The sequence below is a fragment of the Rhinoderma darwinii genome, unplaced genomic scaffold, assembly GCF_050947455.1.
Source record: "Rhinoderma darwinii isolate aRhiDar2 unplaced genomic scaffold, aRhiDar2.hap1 Scaffold_1616, whole genome shotgun sequence".
Taxonomy (NCBI): Eukaryota; Metazoa; Chordata; class Amphibia; order Anura; family Rhinodermatidae; genus Rhinoderma; species Rhinoderma darwinii.
This window is the reverse complement of record NW_027462017.1, coordinates 29,719-41,997: the sequence shown is the minus strand read 5'-3', so window position 1 is coordinate 41,997 and position 12,279 is coordinate 29,719. Positions and strand designations below refer to the sequence as shown.

Below are 12,279 nucleotides of genomic sequence, written 5' to 3'. Positions count from 1 at the left end.
GGACATGAATACGGCTTCTCTCCTGTGTGACTTCTCCCATGTAAAACAAGATGTGATTTATCTGTAAAAATTTTCCCACATTCTGAACATGAATACAGCTTACCTCCCGCGTTAATTCTTCTGTTTGTAAAATGACGAGAACATTTTGTGAACGGTTTACAACATTGAAACCTTTTACCCACTCTTTGACCTGTACTTGTTGCAACTATCTGTGGTTGGTCAGGAGAAGATTCCTCATGATTAGTGGAATTATGTAACAGATCTGTACTTTGAAGTCCTGGCTGTACATTAAGGGTAATGAGGTTTTCTCCTGAAGACTGCTGCATGATCTCTTCATCTTCTACTTTATAATTAATCGATAACATGAAGTTTCCCTCAGAATTCGTACTGGGAATTTCTGTAAGGATTAAAAATGTATTGTGTGATTTTGTTACAAAACACAAAAGTTGACACAAAGTTGACACATGTATGACGTTCATATTAGGCTGGAAACACACATGCATTCTTTTGAGCCAAAGCCAGAAGTGGATCAAGCAGGAGGGAGAAGTTTAAGCAAAGACCTTTGAATCAATACCTGGCTTCAGTTAAAAAATCTGCCTCAAAAGCTATATGTGTTGTGATGATGCATTTTGTGTGGTTTATTGTGAGCCCTCAGGGATGCATTTTGTAATCAGGTACCACAGGTCGCGCAGCCATAAGACATAAAGTGTCCTCATTGTCCAGTCCCCACAGGGGATCATCAGGAGGCACCACCATCACTCAGCTAGTGTGCAGAGCAGCAAACCCAGCAGATCCAATTACCTCCCCGACCTGTGTTCTCATCCTTGCTGTGGCAGACAATAGTTGGACAATACACATAATAGTACAAAAGACCACAACTCACATACAGACAGTAGAAATACAAACTAAAGTCATTATAACAAATGATGGTGACTAGAAACTGCCAAGATGTTCCTCCCCCTGAGGGGTATATAAGGGCTTGACGTGGGGAAGAGAGGGATCTCCTGGATGTAGACTTTAATGAGAGCTGAAGCTGAGGCCAGCGCTCTGAGGAGTTTCCTGTATTTACCTGATATTGTGGACTGTGTGCTGTCCCTGCGTGGAGGGCGACCTGGTCTGTCAGCATTGGATACAATAAATCCTGTTGGAGTTGCCCTGTCTTCACTGGCTCTGTTGATCGTATATTAACCTAACGAACCCCATGACAACTGGTGTCAGAAGCGGGATCAACAGAGCGCAGCCCCATGGAGAACCACCCAGCGAATGAGTTCCGTAACTGGACCGTCCTTAGTCTCCAAGAACGAGCCCGAGAACTTGGACTGAACTACCAGTGACTATCTAAAAAGCCATTAATTGATCTACTGGTGAGTGCTAGCCAGATCACCTCCTCCCAGGTGGCTAATGGACATGCTCCAGAGACAGGGGCTCTTACCACTAAGAGCCAATGGTTGGTGTGGTAAGAGGAGGAAATGGCAGATCTGGGACCAGTCGTTACTCCGGAGTATCAGTTGGAAGCTGTTCGCATGGCAAAAAACAGAGACAAGCTGCAATGGAGGCTGAAAGAGGCTAGAATATTACCTGGGGTGAGAACCAGAGAATCCAGGAACCTTTACGGGTCATCCAGAAGTACTTCAAGACATTTTATGAGGTAACTGGGGATGTGGAAGGGTTTTTCTAGGACTTTGAACATCAGAGCGCCCTGCTGGATGTACCCACCTCTGATTGGATGCGTTTTATAGTGGGGCTCCTTGAAGGTGGAGCCGCAGAAGCATACCGGACCCTAGACGCACAGTGGAACCGGGACTAAAACATTGTGAAACAAACTATTTTGTATTACTATGTAGTCATGCCAGACTCACATCGGGCCCAATTCTGAGACCTTCCCTGTACTACTGGAGGATCTTTTAGGATGTATGCCCATAAAATGTCCCAGGCGTGTCGGAGATGGCTGGAAGTGGATTCACTGTGGAAGATATTCTGCATGGGTTCCAGTTTTAAGCCAAGTGCCCCCAGGAAATACGGAAATGGTTCCGGGAATGTGAGCCATCAACATTGAATAGAGCTGCAGCCCTGGCTGATGAGGCACTAACCATCAAACCTCAGTGGAGGAGTCTGCTGGACAATAAACCTCAGCCGAACCCAGCCCCCCGGGCACCTCCTGTCATATATGCCCCTCAACCCATCCGCAGGCCGATGACAACCAGGCCAAACAATCCGGGGACCCCACAATTCTGACCACGATATGGAAGGTTCTCAGAAAGGAAATGTTATAGGTGGGGTCAGCCGGGCCCTTTACAGTCCAGGTGCCCCTCAAGAAATCGAAGGGAGCTCCGATCTTTTCCCCCTCGCCCTCGGCATCTTGTGCACTCCATCCTGCCTGAGGAAGAGTTACCACCACCCCCACCAGAGTGGACTGCTGAACCCTGAACCATGGAGACACCCTCTGGCATGTATAGCATTCAACCCCTTACGCAAAGTTACCCAGAGCAAAGGCAGCGCCATCTGCAGGATGACACTGGGGCATTCCTGACCATTGCTGACCCCCGTGTTGTTCGGCCAGAGGCAATCGATCAAGGCCCAGGAATACCCATCGAACTTGTAGGGTGTACTCGCAAATATATCCAGAAGGCTGCTGTACATTTGAATTATGGTTACGGGGAAAGACTCTGGATTGGTGTTATGGGGGGACTCCTTGTGGATGTTCTCCTTGGGAATGACATTGGGGAATTACAGTGCCATTTTGTGGGAGCCGTCACCCGACACCAAGCTGCCCAAGCACAGAGAGTTTCGGAATTGACTGTGGAGCAGCCTCCAGGACCCCCAACCGAACTGGTAAGAGCTGCATCAACTGATTCTACATTGGGGGACTTTTGGGACCGAGAAGAGTTTAGGCAAGAAATAGAAGATGATCCGACCTTGGCAGCTATTAAACTAAGGGCAGAAACTGGGCAGGAGGGAAAGAATGGGGATAGGATCACCAGAGATAAGGGATTGTATTATCGTTTAGTAGAGGCCCGGGGTGGGATTATCCCTGAAGTGACTACCAAGCAACTCATTGTCCCTCAAAAGTATAGGCTGCAACTACTCCAACTGGCTCATGACATCCCCTTATTTAGACATAAAGGTAGGAAACGGACAGAGAAAAGACTCACCCACAACTTTTACTGGCCTGGCATTTCGCAATCGATAGTTCAATACTGCCGTACCTGTGATTTGTGCCAATGGATGCGACATCCAGGCGCCCGTCACAAGGTACCCATGCAACCCCTGCCAATCATTGAGGAGCCATTTCAGCTTTTAGCTGTAGATATAATAGGAACTCTAGTGCACCCCAGCAGAACAGGGAAACAGTATATCCTGACGGTGGTGGATTATGCCACCGGTATCCTGAGGCCGTGGCTCTGTCCAGCATTACAGCCATAAAGGTAGCAGAGGCTCTTGTTACCGTCTTCACCCGAGTAGGATTTCCCAGTGAAATACTATCAGATCAAGGGATCCAGTTCACGTCAGACTTGGTCCAGTTCCTGCGGCGTCCGAGCCATTCGCACCACCCCATACCACCCCGAACCAATGGACTGTGTGACCATTTTAATGGAACCCTAAAAATTTGCTACGTGCCTTTGCAGACACTGAACGGGACTGGGAGCAATACCTGCCACATCTCCTGTTTGCCTACCCAAGAGTCAACCGGATTTTCCCCTTTCGAACTGCTCTATGGTCGAAGGGTCCGTGGGGTCCTCACCCTTCTAAAGGAATACTGGGAGATATCACCGACACTGGAGTACCTGTCATTCCTTATGTTCTGGAATTTCGAGAACGCCTTACCCGACTAGTGACCTTGGCTAAAGAACGCCTGCAAGGGGCCCAGTATAGCCAGAAGACCTGGTATGATCGGAAAGCAAGGACCCGTGAATTTATTGAAGGGCAACAAGTGCTCATGATTATCGCTGCCCCTGCCAACAAGCTTCAAGCAACATGGGATGGCCCTTACCGAGTTATCCGAAAATGTAATGACACTAATTACGTCATTGCCATGAACCATAGTGGCCGGCGACAAGAGACTGTCCACATCAACATGCTGAAAGATTACCACGACCGGTCCCTACCTGTTTTGGCCATTTGCTATCCCCCTAGTGATAAGGAAGGAGACAACTCCCTCCCGGACTTTCTACATCTGGCTCGAGCTGGGGGTACTCTGGACCAAGTGCCCCTGGGACCCCATCTGTTGAATATCCAAAAGGGTGATATTCTCGGCTTGCTGGGTCCGAGGGCTTCCGTGTTTTCCTCAGCGCCGGACGGACAACACTCACCACCACGTGGAAACTCCAGGACAACGCCCAATCCAGCAGGCCCGCTACCGAGTTCCTGAGGCCGTTCGGGACATGATCAAGAATGAACTGGCGGACATGAAACAACTTGGGATTATTAGGCCATCTCAGAGCCCCTGGGCCTCCCCTCTGATACTGGTGCCCAAAAAGGATGGCACAACGCGATTCTGCGTAGATTACCTGAGCCTAAATGATGCCATCAAATGTGACGAGTACCCTATGCCCCAGATTGATGATCTGTTGGATCGGCTGGCCAGTGTTTAATTTGTAACTACATAAGACTTGAGCAAGGGGTACTGGCAGATACCCCTAAAAGAGGACACCCGGAAGCGATCTGCATTTATTACCCCCTTTGGACTCTTGAGTTCCTGGGAATGCCCTTTGGGGTGAAAAATGCCCCAGCAACCTTCCAAAGATCGGTAGACCGGCTGTTAGAACAATGTCAGGACTTTGCCTGTGCATACTTGGATGATATTGCCATTTTCAGCACATCATGGGAGGAACATCTTAAACACTTAGGGTATGTTCACACGTAGTCAACAAAAACGTCTGAAAATCCAGAGCTGTTTTCAAGGGAAAACAGACCCTGCTTTTCAGACGTTTTTTTACCAACTCGCATTTTTCGCGGCGTTTTCACGCCGTTTTCGCGCCGTTTTTTACGTCCGTTTTTGGAGCTGTTTTCATTGGAGTCTATGAGAAAACAGCTCCAAAAACGTCCAAAGAAGTGTCCTGCACTTCTTTTGACGAGGCTGTATTTTTACGCGTCGTCGTTTGACAGCTGTCAAACGACGACGCGTAAATAACAGGTCGTCTGCACAGTACGTCGGCAAACCCATTCAAATGAATGGGCAGATGTTTGCCGACGTATTTGAGATGTATTTCCAGACGTAAAACGAGGCAAAATACGCCTCGTATACGTCTGAAATTTGGCCGTGTGAACATACCCTTAGGCATAGTGTTAGACCATATTCTTGCAGCAGGACTGACAATTCGTCCTGATAAATGCCAGTTGGGTATGGCTGAGGTGCAATATCTGGGGCACAGAGTAGGAGGGGGAACCTAAGACCTGAGCCTGCCAAGGTGGAAGCCATTAGCAACTGGCCTACCTCTAAAAATAAGAAACAAGTACTGGCCTTTTTGAGGACCGCCAGTTACTACCGAAAATGAGTTTCCGATTTCAGTTCCCTGGCAAAGCCCCTAAATGACCTGACCCGCAAAAACATGCCTAGTATGGTGAAGTGGACACCTGCCTGTGAGGAAGCCTTTATAGCATTAAAGACGGCTCTCACCACTGCCCCTGTCTTGGCCGCACCAGACTACAAGCACAGGTTCCTTGTGCAGACAGATGCATCCACCTACGGTATTGGAGCAGTTCTTAGCCAGATAAACGCGGCTGGGCTTGAACATCCAGTTGCTTTCATCAGTCGTAAACTACTAGATCGGGAAGTTGCCTGTGCCACTATTGAAAGACAGTGCCCTGCCATCGTATGGGCTCTCAAAATTACAGCCATACCTTTATGACAGAGACTTTACAATTGTAACGGATCACAATCCCCTCACATGGCTGAACCGAGGGTCAGGGGACAATGGACGATTACTGCGGTGGAGCCTGTCCTTACAACCTTACAGCTTCTCCATCCAATACAAACGGGGAAGCCAACACCAAAATGCTGATGGACTGTCCCTACAAGAAGAGCCATAGACCGCCCCCCCCCCCCCCCCGTGCTGATCGAGGAACCCGGCAACTGTTGGGAATTATTTTGCGGTCATACAATGAACTATCAAAAGTAGATCAGTGTGCACTACGAAAAAAACACCCCGATCACCTAATTATATATATACATACGTATATATATATATATATATATATATAGCACACAAGAAGACAGCAGCACTCACTAATGAATAATCGACCAGGTGCCCAGCAAAACGTCCCGATCCTAGGACGTATAATGATATATAGCAGAAGAAAATTTGCAGCACTCCAACATGAAAAAAATGGTGGTTTATTCAATCCAAACTAACAGCAACGTTTCAATCCTACAATAGGATCTTTATCAAGCCTAGTGACACATCTACTCAGCAAGTTTATATATGTTTGAGACTCTTTTACATAATTAGTCTCATTATAAAACAATCAAATACAAAGTGTATGAAAACAAACATCATATATTGTGTACGGTATCATCATAAACATAGACATGATACAGAAAATACAGAAGTGTGTATGTGACATCGTGAATAACAATACATAATAACAAAAACATTAAAAACAACTGATTACATTATAATCATTTATGCAGCAGTGGTGTAAAATCCATTGGCATATCCTCACTCACCAATCAGAACTTCAGACTCAACTACTCCATTCAAGTGTGTTACAGCACTCTGCTGCATCCCTCGTGGTAATTGAAATTCGACACATCAGTGTAATCCCCCGAGGCGGAAGTAAATCATCACTCCGCAGCAGAGAGCATAGATCGCATCCATATGATGTAATGCGTGTCAATGCGTTCCACTGAGTAGCCCCATGTATCATGGCATCGTAAGTTGCTAAGCAACTGCTGTAACATTACTATAAACATCCATTGACACGGCTATGTCAGTCAAAAAGTCATGAATGTAAAAAATACAGATATATTAGTAAATGCTCCCTATAGTAAGTGATGGAGATATTAGGAATATCTAAAAGTAGCTTTATATCGGCTTTTAAAGATGATCCACACGTGGGTTCAAAGACCTCTGTATACAACCAAGTACTCAGAACGATCTTGTTCCCAGAGTTATGGGACCACATAGACACGTCTTCACGTGTCCAGGATGTCACATTATCCTCATACGTGTAACGGACCCATATTATCACACTAGTGATATGATATATCATAAGACAAAAGAATGCATGAGAATCCCTCTCGCTTTTAATATCTCTCTATCACTTAGAAACCTAATAGGAGACTAGAAACAATTCAACAAATAATAAACATATTTTATTGATGCAATAAGACTTGATGCATTGAACATAGCCCCGTCAAATATCATAGTACAATAACATTGAAAAATAATTAAAGAAGTTCCGAAGTTCTGTTGGGAGTGGTATTCCAATCTAAAAAAATACAAAACATAATTGTTTTTAGTATTTATAAGACATTGACAGTAAATATGAGATATAGATATTGATATTAATGTGTCAACAATCATCATACTGAAGAGAACATCAAGAGAACACGAGGGAACGGAGCTCATAAGGCTATTCTATCTACAACAAATTCTACATTAAGTCCACAAGGTTTTAAGGAGTTCAGTAAAAAAATCCATCTTAATTCTTTTTTGTGTAAAACCAGATGGCGATCACCGCCAAATTGTAATGGAGGAACATGGTCCAGAATCATAAATGTTAGATCCCTTTCATTGTGACCATGTTCCGAAAAATGTTTAGCTACAGGTAAATCAAGTTTCTTTTTACGTATAGAAAAACGGTGATTGTTTAGACGAGTTTTAAAGGAACAGGTGGTTTCACCCACATAAAGGAGGCCACAGGGACACCATAGCACATATATGACCCACTCTGAGTCACAGGTGAAATTGTGTTTAATTTTAAACTGTTGTCCAGTCAACGGATGTCTAAAAAATTCCCCTTTGCACATCAAAGCACAATTAACACATCTGTAACATGGAATATTGCCAGGTTTTAGTGGTTTAAAAATAGGTTGTGTCGTTTTCTTATGATCTGGCATTCTGGTTTTCACCAGTCTATCTCGAAGATTTTGTGGGCGTCTATAGGACATAAGTGGATCATTATTCAATACATCAATGTGTCCAAAACTATTGCTAATAATTGGCCAATGTCTATTCATAATTTTGGAAATGTCTCCACTTCTATCATTATAAGTAGAGATAAATGGAATACGTTTCCGTTTTTCATGTGCTGACGGTTTTTTAGACTGCAATAAACTGTCCCTCGCTACATTATCAATCTTCTTTCTATGTGTCCACAGTAATGTTTTGGGGTAACCTCTTTGTAAAAAGTTACTAACCATAGTGTCTAAAGATATATCAAGATCCTCCTGTCTGTCGGTATTGCGTTTGGCCCTAATCATTTGGCTGTACGGCAAGGACCTTACCATACTTCTCGGATGGCAACTATCAAATCGTAACAGAGTGTTCCTATCGGTCTCTTTCGTGTACATTTTAGTTCTAATTATATTATTCACAATAGATACAGTAACATCCAAGAATTGGATATTATCCATAGAATGTATCATCGTAAATTGAATATCATCATCTATTGAATTAAGAAACCTATGAAAATCAATTAATGTAGTGACAGTGTCAGTCCAAATGAGGAAGATGTCATCTATGTATCGCCACCACTTCAAAACATGTGAGAAGTGGTGGGATACATAGACCGACCCCTCCTCAATGTTGTCCATGAAAATGTTGGCGTACGTGGGAGCCATGTTAGACCCCATGGCCGTTCCTTTCAACTGAATATAATAACTCTCTTTGAATATGAAATAGTTAGATGTCAAAATAAGTTCCACTAATGAAATAATAAACTCACAAGTAGCATTGTCATAGTCAGAAGTCAATAATTTACGTCGTACAGCATCAAGACCCTTGTTGTGATCAATCGAGGTATAAAGAGATGTAACATCAAAGGAGACCAAAATGGACCCCTCTGGTAGTTTTATAGATTTTAATTTCTGTAGAAAATCAGTGGTGTCTCTAATATAAGATTTGGAGTTAATAGCAAAATTTCTCAGCACTTTGTCCACAAAGATAGAGATGTTACTTATTAATGAGCCCCGGCCAGATACAATAGGGCGACCTGGTGGGTTCATTAAATCTTTGTGGATTTTTGGTAATATATATAAGCAAGGAGTAACAGGAAATTCAACAGTGAGAAATTTATGTAGCATTTGATCAATTATATCTTCATCTAGAGCTGTTTTAATAAGTGAAGTAATTCTTTTTGAAATATCCTGTCTAGGATCATTTTTTAGTACTCTATATACATTGGTATCTGCTAGTTGTCTGTAACATTCTCTCAAGTACATATCTGAATCCATAACCACGATTGCTCCACCCTTATCAGCAGGTTTTATAGTGAGATCATGGTTATGGATCAACTCATCTAATGCCACCATATCAAGAGTAGTCATATTAGGCTGTTTAAAGCTCAATTCACACGTTTGAGACCTAAGTAAAGCAATATCTTTCTGTACTAGTTCTCTAAAGGTTTCTATCGCATGTGATGCTATAGGAGGTTGGAACACACTCTTATTAAATAACCCCAGTTTATTAAGTGATAGTATCGGAAGGGTATCCTGTATTACTGTATTAACCGGTTGTGTTTCAAACCAGACCTTCAATTTAATAGATCTGACAAAACTGTAAATATCCAACTCTAATTGAAACCAATCAATATGCTGATTAGGGCAAAATGACAACCCTTTTGATAATAATTGTAATTGTGTATGAGACAATTGATGTTGAGAGATATTTACCACTGTGGTTTGGGCAGAGTCCTCTTGGTGCTGTCCTGCACCGGTTTCTGCCCTTTCTGATGAGTAGATTTTTGAAAACGGGTTCTTCCTTCCTCTGCTTCTCCTACGACCTGCTCGTCTGGTTTTCTTCTTTTTGATTTGTCCAGTGGGCTGGAATCTAAAAAATCTTCATTATTACTTGGAGGATATTTCTTAGTATGGAATTGATTACGGGAATCGCTTTTATTGAAAGCCGGTTCATTGCTTCTTTTGTTGTCACGTCTAAAGGCTCCATCAGCATAATTGAGAGAATTGTCCCAAGTGTAAACACGTCCCATAGAATAATCTGTTTGATCACGGAACCATTTCTTCTTTTTGGTTTCTTCTATATCCATCCTCACTTTATTGAGCGTCATACGTAATTTCTCCATGTGTACATTAAAATCATCAGTTTGCACCAACGTTTTGAGTGTGTTCTCCAAATCTTGTACTTTCACCCTTAAAGATCTCAGATCTCTCTGCAAAAAATCCATATTAAGTAATATGGTTTCCAAGGCATATTTGCTTGCGAGTTGCTCATTTTTATTCCTGAACTCTTCGTGTTGCATATGCATCGTTGGTTTAAGTAAAATTCTCATCCCCCGTGGGATCATGTTGTTTCTATAGTATTGTCCCAATGTGAGTAGATGTAATTCAACATTAATCAGACGTCGTGACTCAAATTCCAGATTTCTCTTGATGTCAGTAATAGAAGGAACACTTAAAAATGACACATCACCCTCCGCTCCACTCAGGATTCTTTCAATGTCCTCTTCAGTAAAAACAGCAGCAGTATTGGATGAAACATTCCCAGCAGGTATATTGACCTGCTCCATGTTAAACGAGTAAATGATGGTTGAAAAAACGTGGTGCAAGCTAATGGAATCCAGATATAGCACACAAGAAGACAGCAGCACTCACTAATGAATAATCGACCAGGTGCCCAGCAAAACGTCCCGATCCTAGGACGTATAATGATATATAGCAGAAGAAAATTTGCAGCACTCCAACATGAAAAAAATGGTGGTTTATTCAATCCAAACTAACAGCAACGTTTCAATCCTACAATAGGATCTTTATCAAGCCTAGTGACACATCTACTCAGCAAGTTTATATATGTTTGAGACTCTTTTACATAATTAGTCTCATTATAAAACAATCAAATACAAAGTGTATGAAAACAAACATCATATATTGTGTACGGTATCATCATAAACATAGACATGATACAGAAAATACAGAAGTGTGTATGTGACATCGTGAATAACAATACATAATAACAAAAACATTAAAAACAACTGATTACATTATAATCATTTATGCAGCAGTGGTGTAAAATCCATTGGCATATCCTCACTCACCAATCAGAACTTCAGACTCAACTACTCCATTCAAGTGTGTTACAGCACTCTGCTGCATCCCTCGTGGTAATTGAAATTCGACACATCAGTGTAATCCCCCGAGGCGGAAGTAAATCATCACTCCGCAGCAGAGAGCATAGATCGCATCCATATGATGTAATGCGTGTCAATGCGTTCCACTGAGTAGCCCCATGTATCATGGCATCGTAAGTTGCTAAGCAACTGCTGTAACATTACTATAAACATCCATTGACACGGCTATGTCAGTCAAAAAGTCATGAATGTAAAAAATACAGATATATTAGTAAATGCTCCCTATAGTAAGTGATGGAGATATTAGGAATATCTAAAAGTAGCTTTATATCGGCTTTTAAAGATGATCCACACGTGGGTTCAAAGACCTCTGTATACAACCAAGTACTCAGAACGATCTTGTTCCCAGAGTTATGGGACCACATAGACACGTCTTCACGTGTCCAGGATGTCACATTATCCTCATACGTGTAACGGACCCATATTATCACACTAGTGATATGATATATCATAAGACAAAAGAATGCATGAGAATCCCTCTCGCTTTTAATATCTCTATATCACTTAGAAACCTAATAGGAGACTAGAAACAATTCAACAAATAATAAACATATTTTATTGATGCAATAAGACTTGATGCATTGAACATAGCCCCGTCAAATATCATAGTACAATAACATTGAAAAATAATTAAAGAAGTTCCGAAGTTCTGTTGGGAGTGGTATTCCAATCTAAAAAAATACAAAACATAATTGTTTTTAGTATTTATAAGACATTGACAGTAAATATGAGATATAGATATTGATATTAATGTGTCAACAATCATCATACTGAAGAGAACATCAAGAGAACACGAGGGAACGGAGCTCATAAGGCTATTCTATCTACAACAAATTCTACATTAAGTCCACAAGGTTTTAAGGAGTTCAGTAAAAAAATCCATCTTAATTCTTTTTTGTGTAAAACCAGATGGCGATCACCGCCAAATTGTAATGGAGGAACATGGTCCAGAATCATAAATGTTAGATCCCT

At 42.3% G+C, this 12,279-nt stretch overlaps 1 protein-coding gene across 1 annotated transcript; it reads right to left on the bottom strand.

The window, feature by feature from the left end:
• Positions 1–7,350: 7,350 nt before the first annotated feature.
• Positions 7,351–10,923, bottom strand: LOC142699728 (uncharacterized). The gene is made up of 2 exons (XM_075848075.1): positions 9,836–10,923; positions 7,351–7,431 (listed from the first exon to the last, which is right to left on the bottom strand). Coding segments are annotated over exons 1-2 (855 nt in total). The 5' UTR covers positions 10,690–10,923; the 3' UTR covers positions 7,351–7,430.
• Positions 10,924–12,279: the final 1,356 nt, after the last annotated feature.

What these genes read in the sequence shown, in the direction of transcription:
- LOC142699728 (XM_075848075.1), bottom strand. Translation starts at nt 10,689, where the DNA reads ATGGAGCAGGTCAATATACCTGCTGGGAATGTTTCATCCAATACTGCT.